Raw genomic sequence first — 19131 nt, forward strand, 5'->3', positions numbered from 1 at the left:
TGGTATTTGTAGGTCAAACCGCTGCCAAATCTTAGCCACTAGGTCACATCCATCAGGAATTCTGGGCATTGCGAAGCATATTATAGAGCTGACAGCTGGCACATTAGCTTGGGTTTGATTGTGGCCATATGGCCAGCGGTGAGGAGCTGCCATGACCCAAAACACCCCTGGTAAGATTCCCATTACAGAATGTTCTTCAGAAAGCCAACATCTACAAAAACATGATGTTCCTGTAGTGAACATTAATGCTTGCCAAGTGGCTGACTTCGGTGTGTCACACGTTGATATTGAGAGGCATGGTGCACCTGTAAAATGTCAGCTTAAGCCAATGTCATTAATTGTAACTCCACAATTCACTCACTCTCGGGACTGTACATCAGGAACATTGGACAATGGAGCCATGGCATCTCATGATTAATACTCTGTTTTTACCAGACATCCTTATTTATTGATCTTTGTTAAATGTGATGAAAATGGATTTATCATGAAGCACATGCAGGATGTGATGAGTAGCAGCAATAACTTAACACATTAAATTTAGCTCTTCACAGCAAAAGAGATATTTAAATATTTACTGCGGATCGGTCACATCTGGCCGATACCCGATCAACTGGATAAAGTCAGAATCAAGGCCAATACTACTTGGATGGATAAATCAAGGTCTAAAATTCACATTTTTTCACTGCCTGCCATTGTGGCTGCCAGTGAACAGTTCAAAAGGAAGGGTTGCTTTCTTGAGGGAATTTTAACAAGCCGTAAGGCTGTTGATGGACACATTGGCAGTGTCAGAGATTGCCCCTGCGACCTTTCAGCTATGGGACAGTCACTGTAACTGCAAAGCAGTGCTGACAGATCATGGCATGTGTATTGTAGGCATTGAACTAATGTGTATGTACATCAACAAGCAATAACTAAGCAAGTAGGCTTGTTAGCCATTTCTAAGGGGAGTGAGGTGAGTTGCACTCTTACCATAAGCCATGCGCCTGCCAGTTTAATAGACAGCCACATTAACAACAACAATAATACCAAAGGCACTCAGGGCATGTTCAAACCAACTACGGCGCCACCCAACTCAGTTTTATAAGTGCAGTGCAAGAAGATGGATGTTGAGCTGCTGGCTATCATATGATAGCCAGCAGCTTGAAAAGATCTAGAATAACAAAATGAGCTGAGAGCACACTGCCTTCTAGGTTATTGCTCACAGTGTGCTATGTGTTGATGTTTTCTTAAAAGGTATGAACACCTGAGAAGGTAAATGCTGATATGCTTTGACTATTCTGTTCATCCTCAGTGAAATATACAACAGTTTAGCAAAACACTGTCCAGGCTGTGAATTAATGTCACTTTTTTATCTTTTATCTTTTCCTTTTTTAAAAAACAATCTCCAGTGCTTCTGTGTCAGGATAAAGATGAAACAGATACTTTCAATTATGGTTTAGACCGAACAAAACAAACTGCAGGTATGATCACACCCAATAATTTTCCTAAGCTCACTCCATATGTTGTAACAGCAATGCCAGCTGGGGAGCTGTTTCCACTTGCACATCTCATAGCTCACACTGAAAGCAGTGTGTCCAACGCTTAACTCTTCTATTGTAACTATGCTGTCAGTGTGGAAGTATGCATACTCCAACATTCTGTTCCTTTGAATTGAATCCTAACCTTGGCTTGAAAACAGAATAATTTGGTATGCACTTGTGATATACCTGATTCCTGCTCAGGGATACACCAAGGGCATTAAAAATGGGCAATGGATTCAGGCCATCATACTATGTTGTGAAAGAAAAGCTGAAATTAAAAAAGTTAGAAAAGTGAGTTTTCAGTTGACATAACACCATATCCTCATTAATATTCCAACCTAAACATATGGACCATACTTGCTGTAAGTCTTTGAACAGCCTATTAAAGAAATGGAACATGGCTTTTGGAAGATGGGTTTTCAGCGGGGCTGTTTACTTGTTGCTAATCCTCAGTCTGAAGTATAAGCATACAAAAATACCCCAACAAGAATTATTAGGATATGTTGTCAAGGAGGCTTGATTAAAGCGACATAGTCTTCCAATCAAAAAACCAACAAGCTTCCGCTTTGTATGCTATGCTATGGGCACAAGATGTACACTATAATGTCAGCTTGCCTCCACAGAACAAATTTCTCTGCTGAAGAGATTTTATTATTTTACACAAAGCAGAATCGCTCAAGCACTTGGTCTTTCTCCGAGTATAAGATAATGACAGACATTTTTGCAGCACAGATGGTGCCAGATACACCTGTGACCAGTACACGGACCAACACAAGAATATTGCCGGCTTCGCTGTGGAAATTATGTAGGCTAAATGATCCGTGTAATAAGTAACAAACAAGATGTTAGATTAAAAAATGGCAGAGGAGGACAGAAATCAGGCATAAAAGTACAAAGCAATTATCCTTCAAAATAGCGTACCCAGCCGATCAAATTTGAGGGGATGAGCAACTGACATCCATCAGTAACTACTCATGGAAATAAGGTACATTTTTACAATTATTTAATACTGGTTATATACATATATACATACAAAAAAAAGCACACAACACACGCACCTGTACAGAACAACAAACACCACCAATACGCACCTTTTACAATAAGGTTGAGGAGCTTTGGCCGCGGGTTGCGCTCACTCTGAATGGAGCACGTGTATTGGCCGTCGTCAGTTACATCCACTTTCTGTATCTGAAGGCTGTACTCATGTTTGTCTCCGACGCTGGACACGATGGACACACGCGGGTCCACAGACCACTTGTCGTTCCCTGCGAATATGATGCTCGAGCGGTTCAGCCAGGCTCCTTTAGAGATCCCATCCAACAGGTAGCACCTACAGTGACAAGAGACACGTGTTAGATCTGGAGAAATGCTTGACTGACTCGGAAAGACAACTGAATCAAGTAAATGTTTTTGAAGTCATCTTGTTTGCCGTTATCTGCCTCGCTACTAAATAACCTCTCCCTCTCTAGCAGGCAATTTTAGCTGTTAGCGCAGAAGTTCTGTGGTTTGAATGTATACAAACAGAGCTCCTGAAAATGTTTGCCTGATATTGATTTTTTTTGTGCAAGACCAGAGAGCATGTGGACCAAAGGAAGTATCAGATTTTACTTATAGGCATGAATGGGTAATGTGCCAGAAAGTGAGTCATAAAGACAACTCAACCTGTTATAGAAGACTGAAATAGCCACAGCCATGAGTAATAGTTGAGCTTGAAGATTGCTCCTCTGTTGTTGTTGGACCTTCTAAATGGGCAAAGACAAAGACAAGTTAAAGTGCACTTCTTTGTCATTCTTTTCACTGACAAGTCAAAGGCCTGGTTTAGCAGATGTTTCCCATTAATTAACGACACCATGGCGGCCCGCCATAGTCTAATTTGTTCCGCCATAGTTTCAAAATGAACCGAAAAATATTTTTACATCTGATAATATATTACAGACCTCTAACGTTGTGTTTTGTGGGCACTGCTCCGCGCTACTGTAAGCTCGCATGCTCAGACACTTTGACTCGAGACAACCACTTTTCTTTTGAGGTTTTGAGGTACAGTAACGTTAACGGCCTGTTTCTGTCACTCATTTGTGAGAATGCGATTAAGCTAGCCACGGCTACATTTGGAGTGCACACGTACTTCATGGTAAATCAACTGTAACGGACCAGTGCAAGCTGACAGGCAGGGTAGCGACTTTACCCTGTCAGTTTCTCTCTTTACCAAGACATGTGTTGCAGTATGAGAGTCTGACCTGATGCCTCAAATTTGGACCATAGACTGTATGGTTTGGACTCTGGTTGGACTTAATGAATTTAGCGCGAGGATACACACAACGCCCGGTTTTCAAAATAAGGTGTAAAACTCATAGCCCGGGCTTTTATTTGCTAAAATCACTGAATTGACCCTGCCTTTACTTGGGATGGGCGTCCATATGGGACAGGCTGTTAATTCCTTTTGCACAAAACTGAAAATAGTACGAAACAGTTTATTTATGTCAAACACAATTATACTTGTATAAAAATTATCAAATAATATCAAATACACGTCATTCATTTCATCTAGCTCCGACAGACAGCTTATGCGCTTTTATTTTGAAGGCAGCAACTTAACGAAAACAACAACAGGGTGCACGATGAGAGAAGTTAGCAGACAGAGAGCGATGGACTTCACATGACAGTATTCACAACTTGGATAAATTTTTATGAGAAGCTGTTTCAATTCTTTTGATCGGTGGACCCTTAAAGACTAAAGGAATATAAATAATCAAGGAACAGACACATTCGGACTTAACAAACATCTTTCCTTTTCCTCTCTTGTACCATGCAGGTTACATCAGTAAATCTATAAGAATTAGACTTTGGGTCTTGTTGTTTCCATTAAATGAACTGAACTGTTGTATTGTGGAGAATCTAACGATGAGCAGCATGTCCATATTGACATACTGATAATACGTTTAAATGATCTAAGCATCTTAGAAGCAGTTATAGCAGGCGACCCCGCAGGGTTTTATACGTCCAAAGAACTTCTATAAAAAGTAGACCAGGCGTTTAATTGAGGCAGGCGTTTATTTGTCAAAATAAAGGCCAGTAAAGGAGGTAGGCGGCTATTTGGGACTCGGCTATTAATTGAATTTTTACGGAATACAGCATGGAAATAAGATTAATTGGATTATATTCACAGAAAGTATAAAACATATTACATGGGTCCAATAAAAGTAAAAAACAACAACAATAAAATGTTGGGGAAATTACTTATTCTGACTTCTATTCTTTGATTCAGGGTTTTAGGGAAAAATTTAAATAAAGTTGTTGACTTTTGTTGCTGTTTCATCACCATTTATAGCTATACAATGGGTTTATGATCAAATAGTTTATTAGAGCACAAGCGTACCAAGTACCAACGTACCAAGGAGAGGGTTCAAGGACCACCCACCATAGTCTCTTAAAGTCTTGTGGGAAGCACTGCAGACGTATAGTATTTTATATTCAAGCAGATAATTAAGAGTATATGTACCTACATTTATGGCCTCACACAATGTTTGAGATTTACATATAAAATAAGATTTTTGTCTTATTCCTTTCTTGCATCCGACAGCGGCCACTGCAATGTACTTTAAGAAACAACTTTGAAAGAAAATATCTAGCTCTACTAGTACCATGTTGTAATAGGGATGTTCACCTTTCACAGCCCTGAGAAAGTTTATATGAAGACCTTCGACCTGCGACATACAATACACAAAGTCTGCTAAAAGGTGTAGAATGCACGGTGAGTACCCTGGCCACTCAAAAATACTTATGCAGTGTACAGGATGGACAGAAAAATGGCACAAAAGATGGAATCGGAGCAAAGGTGTAATGAAATGAAATACAGTATATGAGCCTATAGACTGACTGTAAAAAATATGGTACAAATAGTAGTGTGTTGTTTGTTTTCCTTCACAATTACAACTGCTGGCTGCATTTGCACAATGTGATCATCAATGGAAAAGCAAACATCTGGTGAACAAAGTCTAGGCCTTCAGTCACAAATAATCACACATTCCTTGCTCTGAATAGGCTGTATTCTAGGACCATACACATTCCTGTGTGACCATTACCAAGGCAACGCAATTTACTCTTGAAAGCTAATTGCGCAGAGTCAACAGGTCAGTGAATTGTACAACATGATGAGGTTGGGGTCACCACTGTCAGACGACAGTTGTTTTCCTTGTCATTCCAGCGCCGTTTGGACTTACGGAATCGCATCATATTCTGTGACAAATACTGTAATAATGAGTAGGGAAAGAGGCAATAAAGTTGGGCTCTTTAGCTGTTGTCAACATGCCACGCAGAATGCCAGCACCAGTAGTAAAGCCACCGAGGAAATCAGTTTGGCACTAACCACAAAGCTCTTTACCCTGGATGCCAAGAAAGTGTCTGTCAGGAAAGCTGGTAGAGGACAATGTTCTAGTCCAGGCTGGTCTCCCCTTAGAGAAGCCACTTCCCTAGAAATATTGTGCCAAATAAGGGGCAAACAATGGAGAAAGGATTATAATAAAAAACAACACAAGACAGAAACCCAGGTCCTTCGGAAAGCCCACATGGACCAGTAAGTTAGTTGGCCCATTGACCACCTGAGCTGTGATGTTGCTGGCCCTAAGGCAATATTTACTGAAGGAGCCTCAAGGCAAGTTTCACTCGTTTTCTTGTCAACAAATAAAGGAACACACTTGACCTTAAAAAAAGTTAAGAATGCAGATTATTCATCTGTTATTGTCAGATGATGGTATATGTTAAATGCATTCTCTGCCTTTGAGTGAAACAGCTTTAAAGTGCAGCACAGCTTGCTATCTACCTCTATGGGCTCTTCAGTGACTAATAATGTAACACACTTTTGTAGGTCCGCGGAGAGAGCTGGCTTAAGGCCTGAACATGCACAATGCACAATGCACCTGTGTCCAGCCCACAACCACTGATGTGAACAACTTGCTGGGCTTTCATCATTACATCCGTGTAAAACAGGGTAACCATAAAAAATGTTTTCTCCAGTGTAGTTGCTATTGATTTCTCTGTTTTCTCACCCAAAACTGTCCTTTCAGATAAGTTTTACTGGCTTGAAAAATTATCAAAAAGGTTTCCAACCACTCCTGCAGCATGACCTGCTTCTGTCCTGTCTATTTATATCACTCACAGTCTTGATATCATATGTTTATACAAAGTGCTGACCACAGTGGCTGTTGTCTGTTAAGAAGGAAACTACAAACTTTTAACGTTTGGATTAAGTATTGCAAAGCTGCAGTGCCAGAAGTCTGGCTGGACGACACTTCACCTGGCCAGGAGCTGGACTCTTGACATTTGTCTTCATCTTGATGAACCGGTCCTTGAGGTTCTTTTACTGTTTTTGCAGATTTCTTATCAGTGTCGGGTGTGTTTTCACTCTCCCTCCAGAAATGATTATAGTTATCTCACTGTCTCTGTAATCTCACACCAAGGACTCATAGATGCAGATGTCTGTATCTATGTGACAAAAAAGACCATTTTTACATTAGCACATTGTCTCAGGTGTTGTTGTTTACTTTGGAAGCTTCCGCTGCTAATGTCTTGAATAAGAACTACACGGGAACTCGTCATTTGACAATCCGGTGAGGCGGATTTAGGCTGCTGTTAGACCAAGCCATTTTAGCTGCCTGTGATAACAAGTTCACAACAGTGCTAAAAACTGGCATGTTTACGGTATACTTGAGTATGTTCCCTGCTGATTTTTTGCAGAACAAAATTTTATTCCACTGTAAATCATTGCTCATCGTGCTTGTTTTTACTAGATGGAGAGGTGTCATTGCTGAGATAATTTAACTGGACTGTTTACCTGCTTATTATCTTTACAGATAAATGTAAGCAAGAATAGATCCTGCCAGTGATAATACTTTGTTTTGAATGATATTTTAAAGTAGTTTGCTTTAGTTTGTTTGACTTGTCTTGTACTTTTCGTTCCTCGCTAAACACTTTCTGTCCAAAGTCATCTTGGAATACACCATGAAAAAAAAAGAGACACCCACAGACATTAAAAACACGCTACAACATGTACCAAACCAGTATTAACTGGAAACCACAGCAAAGTCATGTTCTCAGCTGCCACATTTCCCATGTTCATCCCCTCAGTCAGGCAGAGGAGCCACTAAAGGCTAAGGTAGGCTTCGCTTTCATCTAGCCCGTTTCTCTAGGAGCCCACCAGGATACAGACTTCCCATGGTTTATACAAAGCTCAGGTAATTATTCCGCAGACCTCAGAGCATCCACTATGAAGCAGCTTTGACACTTAAAAGATGCTTTAATTGACACTTTTATTTATCCCTTCTTCTGACAACTGACTGCAGAGGAACCAGGCTCATTATAAGCATTTTCATTTTGTGTTTTGGCTCACAAATAGTTCAACTCAAACCCCAGTGATTATGTGCAATGTGCAAAAAAAAGGAAAGTGATAAGCTGGTGTTTGAGCACCTCACATGAATGGAGGGTGATGACAAATCATTAATTACAGTATGGCAGCTGGTAAGAGAAGCAGATTGTAATCCGTTTAGCCAAACTCATTCAAGCTCTTTGATCGGATGCCATAATTAACACTAGGCCATCATTCTGACCCAGATTCTTATTTGCTTTAAAATGTTTTCTAGGTTTCTCTACTGCAAATATTTTTCCCTGGCATCAACTCCACAGATCTCATCTTGCAAACATATTTCAGCGTTTCACAGTCTTGTAGTTCACATTCAGCAGTTTGGCAGAAGAAATGAATACACTTCTGGATGGGTCCCTCTGTAGTCTGAGATTTCTTGTTATGTAACAGTTACGTAATAAACACACAGGGCATTTAAACTTTAAGCCACGCAGACACTATGTAAGCTCACTATTCTCTATGTTCTTCCAGACTCAAATTGAAACAGCACAATGGCAGCCTTACACCTTCACCTATTTTCTCCAAAAATACAGCAGGTGAGATGTAGTCTATTTATGTCAAGTGTCAAGTGAAATGCTGAATAAGGAATGTGGTTTCTTGTTTTTCCTCCCTCTATAGTTCACATTTTTGGAAATTAATTTATGTTAAAGAAGCAATAAGAACATGTTTCTCCAACTGAAGAGTCAGGTGATAATATAATAGTTATAATATATATAAGTTTGTCATTACAAGCGACCACTTTCACATTACACACACTCATTGGATCCATTGTTAATGTAAAAATTTAGTGCAGCTTTAACTTCGGCACATGACTTGGTCACTTTTAGCAAAAGAGAACAGATTATAGGTACATTTAACTGGCATATTAAGCATACCAAATGACGATGTATTCTTCCCTTCCTAAGCTCGCAAGCGGTAATACCTGTAAGGCCTAAATAAGCAAAGTTTCCCCACACCTGTTCTTTACTTGAGTGGACCACCAAAGTATATGTGGCAACCCATTTTAGAACTTTGCAGAGAAACACAGAGAGAGAGAGATGTTATCTGGTATTATGCTGGAAGACTGTGGATATTTTACGAGCATGGAGCCAGGTAAAGCAACAGTGAACACACCAGTGCCGATGTCATGCTGGTGCTAATGAGGATCCTAATTAGAAGTATAAGTTAAGTTAGTATAAGTTATGAATAGATTTCAACATATATGAAGACTATGGATCATGGAGGACGTCGAGCAACTTAATGTGTCATCAAACAGATAGGACCTGAGCCACACAACCTCCTCTCCCCAGAGACAGCATACTGTAGCAACCACAGGTCAAGTCCAGCTAATGTTTTTGCAAAAGAAATAATAAGCTGAAACACTGCATAATTTGGAGTAAGGCTGTTGCAATAACCGCAAAATTTAAATACAGCGCTATTGGTCAAGCCTACCGCGGAGGATGTAGTGTTGTGTCGTTCAAAGAACGTTTCGTTCATTTGACCTAATCTTGTATGTGACTCAGGAGGAACGACTTGTCTCAGTGAGTAATTCGTTCATTTTCACGCATATGTGAATAGTCTTGGACTCCTCGTTCACTCGTCACACGGCAGCTGCATGGGCTCCGTCAGCACAGGAAACAGTATTGATTAGTTTACGACTCTCAACTATGGGTGTCTGGGTTTGAGTCGTTCATTTTTCACGTGACATCTCGGCTACTGTGGAGCAGGACTGAACTAATCGTTCACCACTCACATGGGTCCTCGGAGTCTGTCTTCACTCGGCAGGCTGATTAACTGCCAGCAACGACTGATATCTATTGTGATAATTTTCTGACATTTAACAAAGCATAATGTTATTACAGAGCAGTGATGTTGTGCCATAGTTTTAACACAGCCGTCCCATAACTTTAGTCCTGCTAGTGTTTACAGCTAACTGATGACAGTTGTTCTGGGTCCCCTCCACTTCAGAGCCCTGACAGGGTTCTACCGGGAGCCGAATTACCACAGAGGTTGTCTCCTCACCAAAACAAACGGACCCAGTCTTTTAAACATTAAAAGACAGCCACATAGCAACGGTAGCGTTAGCCCTGTGGTTTGTTTACAAGTAACAGCTGATCCAGTCCGCCAGGGAACGCAACCTAACTTTTCCTTTTTATTTATCAACAGAGCCCTGCTGTTGTTTCACAGCTCTTGACTGGTGAACAACCTGGCAGTGTTTGAGATTATTATTAAATTTGTTAAATTTTAATAAGAGTGTGTTTTATTCATCTAGTGTGTCAAGCTTATTACTTCAATATATTCCCCGCAATGTTAATATATAGATTTTACCCATAGATAGGTATGTTAGGCTGCTGTATGAATGAGTACTTTAGAGATATAAAGATAGTAATTATAATTATATACACTGCTCAAAAAAATAAAGGGAACCCTAAAATAACACATCTTAGCTCTGAATGAATGAAATAATCTCATTAAATACTCCTTTCTTTACATAATTGAATGTGCTGACAACAAAATCACACAAAAATTATCAATGGAAATCAAATTTATCAACCCATGGAGGTCTGGATTTGGAGTCACACTCAAAATCAAAGTGGAAAACCACACTACAGGCAGATCCAACTTTGATGTAATGTCCTTAACACAAGTCAAAATGAGGCTCAATAGTGTGTGTGGCCTCCACGTGCCTGTATGACCTCCCTACAACACCTGGACATGCTCCTGATGAGGTGGCGGATGGTCTCCTGAGGGATCTCCTCCCAGACCTGGACTAAAGCATCCGCCAACTCCTGGACAGTCTGTGGTGCAACTTAGCGTTGGTGGATGGAGCGAGACATGATGTCCCAGATGTGCTCAGTTGGATTCAGGTCTGGGGAACGGGCGGCCAGTCCATAGCATCAATGCCTTCCTCTTGCAGGAACTGCTGACACACTCCAGCCACATGAGGTCTAGCATTGTCTTGCATTAGGAGAAACCCAGGGCCAACCGCACCAGCATATGGTTTCACAAGGGGTCTGAGGATCTCATCTCGGTACCTAATGGCAGTCAGGCTACCTCTGGCGAGCACATGGAGGGCTGTGCGGCCCCCCAAAGAAATGCCACCCCATACCATTACTGACCCACCGCCAAACCGGTCATGCTGGAGGACGTTGCAGGCAGCAGAACGTTCTCCACGGCGTCTCCAGACTCTGTCACGTCTGTCACATGTGCTCAGTGTGAACCCGCTTTCATCTGTGAAGAACACAGGGCGCCAGTGGCGAATTTGCCAATCTTGGTGTTCTATGGCAAATGCCAAATGTCCTGCACGGTGTTGGGCTGTAAGCACAACCCCCACCTGTGGATGTCGGGCCCTCATACCACCCTCATGGAGTCTATTTCTGACCGTTTGAGCAGACACATGCACATTTGTGGCCTGCTGGAGGTCATTTTGCAGGGCTCTGGCAGTGCTTCTCCTGCTCCTCCTTGCCCAAAGGCAGAGGTAGCGTTCCTGCTGCTGGGTTGTTGCCCTCCTACAGCCTCCGCCACGTCTCCTGATGTACTGGCCTGTCTCCTGGTAGCGCCTCCATGCTCTGGACACTACGCTGACAGACACAGCAAACCTTCTTGCCACAGCTCGCATTGATGTGCCATCCTGGATGAGCTGCACTACCTGAGCCACCTGTGTGGGTTGTAGACTCCGTCTCGTAATACCACTAGAGTGAAAGCACCGCCAGCATTCAAAAGTGACCAAAACATCAGCCAGGAAGCATAGGAACTGAGAAGTGGTCTGTAGTCACCACCTGCAGAACCACTCCTTTATTGGGGGTGTCTTGCTAATTGCCTATAATTTGAATTTGTTTGGCTGGTGTGTTTCGGGTCCCCCAAGGCTGGGCTCCCCGCTTCTAAACACACGATCAGCAACTGGATCGTTCAGACTATTTCCCTGGCCCATCAGGTGCGCGGGTTACCTTCACCTATGGCCGTAAGGGCGCACTCTACTCGAGGCATGGCGGCCTCTCTAGGGCCCTCGTCGTAGTGGCTGGGCCACTCCTCACACTTTCATCAGGTTTTACAGTCTGGACCTTCCTTCTACACCCGGCACCCGTGCTCTCTCCTCCTAGTCATGCCTACAGGTTGCTGCACGCTGGGGGGGCAGGCGGAGGCTTCGGCGTGGAATAGTGGGTATTTTCGTTCCCATGGTGTCGTCACCGACACAGTTCGAGTTCCCTCGAAGGGGAACGTCTCGGGTTACGTATGTAACCCTTGTTCCCCGAGAAGGGGAACGAGACACTGCGTCGGTCCGCCACACCTCGCCCCACCTGGAGTGCCTTGCCTCATAGCAAAGAGCTAATGTGTCCGGTGTGCCAGCGTGCTTATATATGCCTCCAGTTACGCCGTCACACGCTACCGTTCTAGCAACGCCAATAGGATTGGAGTAGTTTCATTCATGATTTCAGCCCTGCCACGCCCAGAGTCGTTCCCATAGTGTCGTCACCGACGCAGTGTCTCGTTCCCCTTCTCGGGGAACAAGGGTTACATACGTAACCCGAGACATTCCCTTGGCAATGTTGCTGACTAGCACCCAGCAGCTAGCTTGCTCTGACCATAAAGCTGCTGTTAGTGGCTCGATATGCACTGAGTTGAGATCCACTGACACACTTACTATGCTATATAGCACCAAATTAGTTCACTAATGAACAATGCGATAATACCGCATACCATGCTGTTGAGTCCCAACATATTACCGTGGGGGAAATTACTTTACCGTGACAGCCCTAATTTGGAGGTAAACAAGGTGGCTGGTTTATTTCCTTCCAGGGAGTTACATGAAAAATCTGAACAATTCCACAGCTTGTCTACCACATATGATCACATCTGTGATCATTCAAAAAAAAGCAATTTTTGAGCTGAAATTGATCAAAACAGCTCTGTTCTGTGAATGTCACTTAATAACTGAAATATAAAGCAAGCTTCAGCCACTGTCAGAAGTAAGTCAGAAAATTAGTGGTGCACAGTATCATTCCAGTGGAACATCTGCTTAAAGACAATACTTTTTGTGTTTCTGTTAAAAGCAGCACCCGCTTAACCGGCTTGGATGAAATAAGTGTTTTGAAGAGTATAATGAGAGGGTATGATACAGTGATAAAAATGCATTAAGTCAGAGGCAGATGTTTCATTCCATTTTAGCCGTTTCACACATAATGAGAGAGACTCTGTTGTGACTGTACCTGCACCGTAAGCTCTACGACGGCTCACTGCCCTCCACAGAGCTCACCTGTCCAATGAATCCTCAAATGACGGATGTTGAAGCACAAGTGAAAGGAGGCTGGGTGTGATCAGTGTGAGAAAGTCTGAGGTCCTATTGGCTGTGAAATCTTTAGATTGCTATGGTACAATTAACTGTAATCAACTAAATTTCTCTATTATATATGCATTGATTACTTTCGCTAGTTAGTAAAACCAGCATGCCTTCACATTTAAGAAGCTGAAAGCAGTGGGGGAAAAAATTATTCTGAATAAAAATTGCAGATTAATTTCTGTCACTCAATCAATGAATCAACAAATGATAAAATGATGATATTACCAGATGATAAGATATTACCAGATATAGAAATACTGGAATGATATCAAAAATATAAAACAAACTTCTAAATGTACATTCCCCCGTCCCACACACACACACACCATCTGCCTCTGGCTGCAGATCTGTGTGTTCACGTGTTTCTCCGCACCCCTCAGACAACAACATGACTTACTGGTGAAGCCCATTTGTAATTTGTGATTGGCACAGCTGTTTCAGAACGATATGAACAGTGATGTGAGTGGCTGAGAGGATATGTATCAATCATCACAGTCTCCGACTTATATTCACCTTCACCCAGCTGTTTTGCACTTTGCACTGTTGCACCTAAAAGAACCAAAGGAGCAGGTGTGCTTGGAGACGCCCACACAGTCCGTGCACCCAGTATCTACCACTGTGCGTTTGTTGATGATAAAAATAGGGCTCAGTACATTTTGTACCAAGAGAAAGTAAAAAAAATCTTTCTTAATGCCCCTGTCCCACTTAATTGGGTACCATGTGTATGTGATAGAAGATAAACACACATTATTTTTTAAATTACAAAATGAATGACAAATCTACTGCGCTAAACACCTTTAACACATTTTGGAGCTGACTAGTTGATTATTAAATTTGTCGATTGACAGAAAATTACTTAAAAATACTTGAATAAATACTTAAATATCATATAAAAAATATATATATAAAATAAAATAAATTAAAAAAGCCCTTGAGCATAGGTGCGATAGGGTCTGGTTGTTAGAGGTTGGGTGTTTTGGGGATGGGGTGTTGAGTTGTTGAGGAGAATAAGGGAGAATGAGGACATACTGTAGTGCTGTGCAACCAAGGTACAGAGCATCGAGCTCTTAATCCCTGAAATAATCCTCTCGACTGTGGCCGGTGGGACACATCTGAAGCCTTCTAGCTATAATCCACACAGGCCCAATGCTGAAACTAACACCTAACATCACAGACAAAAACAACAGTATAAAAACTGTCTCTTAGCCATAAGAAACTCACGTCAACTGTAGAGACGTTGATCCATTCTGATTTTTATTTTTATTTTTTTCATTACAGCATCATTTTTGTCTGAGGGATGGTGAGCTGGAGCTTGTGACTGAGGGAGCAGCAAGATTTTGTCACACACCCCTCACTACATATAAAATCAATTCCCCACGACAGTTACCACAACAGTTATTACAACAAACTCTGTTCCCCTTAAGGTGCACCTACCCTCCTCCCTGCCAGTGAATACAAATGAAGTGACCCGTGTTTGATTGGCTTTGGTTGAATGGTTTTGTCTTGTTTCACGTACGTGGAAGCAACTGAGTCAATGCCATCCACAATATGTAAGTAGGAAAAAGTCATGTGTGAACAATAGTGAAAGGCTACGTTTGTGCTGTCGCTCCTCTTTACCCTTGTTTTCACCCCTCACAAGATTTCACAAGCTGTTTTCTTCAATTTGAAAAAAGCAACAGTGGTCTTTCCACTACAACTAATTTGTGTACATAAAATCGTTCAAAGCTCTACATCAGTAATCTCTGGATTAATTCACATTATTGATTCTTTCTCAAGAATTGACATTGACTGAATGAATTCAACTTAGAGGGAATAAAAATGAATGGGGCTTACAAATTAGTGGTTGAATAAAAATTGAGAGCTGGAATTCTGAGAGGATAAAGAGTAGCCTTTGCTGGGGCATAATGGGTGAGCATTTATTTCCAGCCCAGACAATTCCTCCTTATAAATATGTGAATGAGCTCTGCAAAATACATTCACATCAAAGCTGAGTCCACTGCACACGCAGACCCTGTTAAATGTCACATTCAGAACCCCAGCTAGACGAAGCATGATCAAACACTTAAGCAGTCAACTGTGCCATTATCTGTTAAACAAACAGTATATTGTCTAGGAATCTATTTCCTAAAGCAAACTCTACAGTTATTCAATTCCACTGTTAGATAGCACTAACACACCACAAAGTCAGTAGCACTGATTCACAACCACTACATAAAGATAACCATATGGCCATTGGGATTGCTACACTCCAAACAGCGTTTATTTCTTACATTCAGCCATGTTGAAAAAAAAAAAGATCCAAACAAAGGCCAGTAACACACCGCCTGAACAGATTTACTGGCAAACAGTTCTCATTTGAACTTCCAGTAGCAATGACTCACAGTGGTAAACACTTAAGAGATGAATGAGTCTGCATTTCTTTCACAAAACTGAAGCATGCTGCAGGCTTAAAGACACATTTTAAATCACCTCAGCTATTTCAATTCGCTCCGAGCCTCCCGCAGTGCAAAGCAGGCACAATTTGGCTTCTTGGACAATACAGCACATGTCATTGTACCAAGCATTTTTAATTTCAGAAAGGAACTTATATATATATATAATATATATATATTTTTTTTACTGACTCAAAAATTCATCTGACAGTATCTGCTGCATCTCTGCTCCTAAGTGAGAGTGAGCTTAGCGATGTGATCCACTATGCGATCAATGGCCTTCAAAAGCGTCTTTTCAGATCATCCTTCTTCCACTAATAATATCGCACTCCCATCATTTACAAAGGCCAACACTGCCTTGAAGTACCACATAGGAGAGCTTTTACTGAAAAGAGAGTAAACAGACCTTTACCCCTGCGATTAACAGGACTTTAAGACTTTAACCTTGTGTTTGACTTTTAACGCAGCCTTAAGGACTCCTGGTGGCGTGCTCTGTGGATATAGCCTTCATGTGTCACTAATATGACAGAAGGCTATAGAATAGTTAACTAAAAAGCCCACTGTTTTGTCCCGTTAGGTACCTTTCAGGTGACTGTAATTACATGTGGCTGTAGAGACCACCTACAATGTATCTCCCAAATCAAATTACCCTGTCCTTCAAAACTGATGGTTCGACACCGCACATGGCCACCTCCCTGTGCTTCCAGCACGAAGACGGACTGACAATTTAGCAAATGCTTTCCAGAAAAAGTTGTAAAAAATATTTGACGTGTCATGTTTGAAACTCAACTGCTGTCCACCAAAGAACAGTAAGAGGCTTTCACAGCTGTACGTTTTTTGCCATTTCTTATTAATGCACCAATTGTGAGCTATGTAATGACTGACTGGCATTTGACATTCACCATGAATACAAGTCTGTGTAATTCCCCCCTATGGAAATAAGGGAAGGGAGATTATATTCAATAGCAGATGGGAAGGAGAGGAGAATACAAATAAGGCAGATGACTGCCTTTCTGCTGTGTATTAAATACCCAGAGATCAAACTGAGGCAAGCAGTGGGCGGTTAACAAACCCCAGACATGCACACATGGAGTTCAGGGTGTTATAATATTGCCTGGGCCTAAAGGCTCCCAAGCCTTTTAATTATGCTTCATTTCATTTCAAATATGAGTATAACGTGTTGACAGAAAACACCACATAACTTGTTTTGGGTTTTCTCTCCTCGTTGACTGGGCCCATTCATCTAGGACTCCAACTAATCATTATTTTCGTTATAACTTTTCTAGATTAATCAACAAATTGTTTGGTCACTAAAATGTAGTATAAATAGTAACAAACAAAAAAATCACATATTTTCTAAAGCCAATTTCCTAAAGCTCAAGATTGCATCTTTAGCATTTGAGTTGCCTAACAAACTGTCAAATTGTCAAACACTAATATCAAGATAAAGAAAAGTGGCAAGCTGTCACAATTCAGATGCTGAAGTTACTTATCAAAATTGGTTACCAATTCATTTTCCATCTATCAATTAATCAATGAATGGATTATTCATCTCTAATTTCATCAATGCACAAGAGATCATCATTGGCACCGTGGCATGTCATCCATACAGTGAGAAGAATATCCACCAAATAGGAATTTTATCTACGGTTTTTAATTTAAATGTCAAACTGACATTACAATGTGTGAAAGTAGCTTTATCCACACACCACTAAACTGATAAAAAATAAACAAAAATCAAATTGTGACAGATTTGTGATTTAGGCCACGATATCATCAAGACATGATTACATTAACACAAGACAATGATATATCAGAAACCTTTATTTGGTAGTTTGCCCCTCTGACCCCTGTCCAAACAAGGGCTGTTCAGTACACAAGCTAACAGAAAGTGTAAAGCAAGATGAACAAGTATGGTACGAAACCATAACATTTGAAGGGGAAAACAATCAATCACAACAACCACTAATGTATAGCCAGAAGGAGTAGACCATATAACCACCAACAGCAGCTTAACAAGCTTGTCAGATTATAAAGGCCGCCTCATTGTGTTGACTGAACGTGACTGATTGAAAAGAGAGTTGATACAGACCAGCTGGCCACATCTTTAGAACTCTGCTACAACTAACAAAATGTTTCTGTGCCACTGTGTCATTACAACCAGTATAAGCTTATAAACCCTTTCCCTTTCCAAAAAACAGTGCTTCAAATGGAAATAAGTGCATGTACTCCACTTATTCACATGTTGGCATGTGTAGCACGTCAACTTTTTTTAATGTCCCACCCCATCCTGACTTTATGTTGAAAGGTTGAACATGTTTCAACAAAACACACCCAATAAGGTTGCCCTTAGCTCCTTGCATTCCTGGCTCTCTACTTTTAGTACGTTTATTGTCACACAAACGATCACATTGCTTTTGTCATTCTGTTGTATTCCGACTCTGTTCATCTTCTCTTTGTGCCCTTTTGGAGTCGGCCTTTGTAACGTTTATGTACTGTTACTTAGACTAGCCGCCGACAGAGAAAAGCAGGCAGGTAAGAATGCAGTTTATTTCTGGCCATTATGAATCACCTAGCGAACCTTATATGGAAGGGGGGCAAAAAAGAGCACCAGCAGCTTGTTAGAGTGCTGGTCCGCACGAAAAAGTCACAGTACACCAAAGAGTAAAATATAGAAGAGCCAGTCCACTTCAGGTACTGGGGAAAACCCAATTTCTACTGTATGTTTTGCGGAACTGTAAGAAGCCATAATTCCAAACCATCAATTGACAAAACAAATGCTGTTTTTTTATTGTTAGTGAAATGTTGAATTGCTTGAAAGACAAACACAAAAATTCAGTCAAGGCGACTAAATCCATTTTTTGTGTGTGAATGTTTTGGTGGATTTAAAACTTTCACACAGTTCTTAAGAGGGTTGCTGTGTTCCTGTGTTGTAGTTGTTCTAGTGACATTTCTGAGTATGGAACGTATTTTTTAGCATCTGCTTTCCCAAATCTAGCCACCCGTTCTGAGGTAGCCCATTTGCTCTGTGTACTTCTGTTACCGTTTCTGAGCTGGCAGGGACTACCCTGAACAGCTCAGCAGGGACATCTGCCTCCATAGCCATCTGTGCACAGGTCCTCCTAATCCCCCTCTCTTTGTCAACCTTTCTCTTGCTTCACTTTCCTAGCCTTCTCTCTCTAGCTTGTACATTTACTGCTTCCGACACATGCGTACATGCATGTGTATAGTACATACCCACACCATACACACAGTGGAAAGACTTCCTTTAGGCCACGATCTATGATCACACAGCTACGGAGTTTCACATCAGTTATAAATGAAAGTGCAAACATGCTGTGGCTTTTCAACAGTGTGATGTTTTATAGAAGTTAGAACAAGATGTGTATTAGGTTAACTGTAAGAAATTCAAACTAGTATGTAACAAAAAGAGCAAGAAAGATTTTG

General features: G+C 41.3%; 1 protein-coding gene across 3 annotated transcripts in view; it reads right to left on the reverse strand.

Annotated features, from left to right (window-relative positions):
* negr1 (neuronal growth regulator 1) overlaps positions 1 to 19131 on the reverse strand; it is a 155298-nt gene that overhangs the window by 107661 nt on the left and 28506 nt on the right. For all 3 annotated transcript variants that reach the window (XM_038715718.1, XM_038715719.1, XM_038715720.1), the window contains exon 2: positions 2612 to 2850. In XM_038715718.1, the coding sequence (XP_038571646.1) occupies positions 2612 to 2850 (239 nt within the window). The remainder of the gene's footprint in view (positions 1 to 2611; positions 2851 to 19131) is intronic.

The sequence above is a fragment of the Micropterus salmoides genome, unplaced genomic scaffold, assembly GCF_014851395.1.
Source record: "Micropterus salmoides isolate LMB-PRFRI ecotype aquatic unplaced genomic scaffold, ASM1485139v1 Ms_hic_scaffold_13, whole genome shotgun sequence".
Classification (NCBI taxonomy): domain Eukaryota; kingdom Metazoa; phylum Chordata; class Actinopteri; order Centrarchiformes; family Centrarchidae; genus Micropterus; species Micropterus salmoides.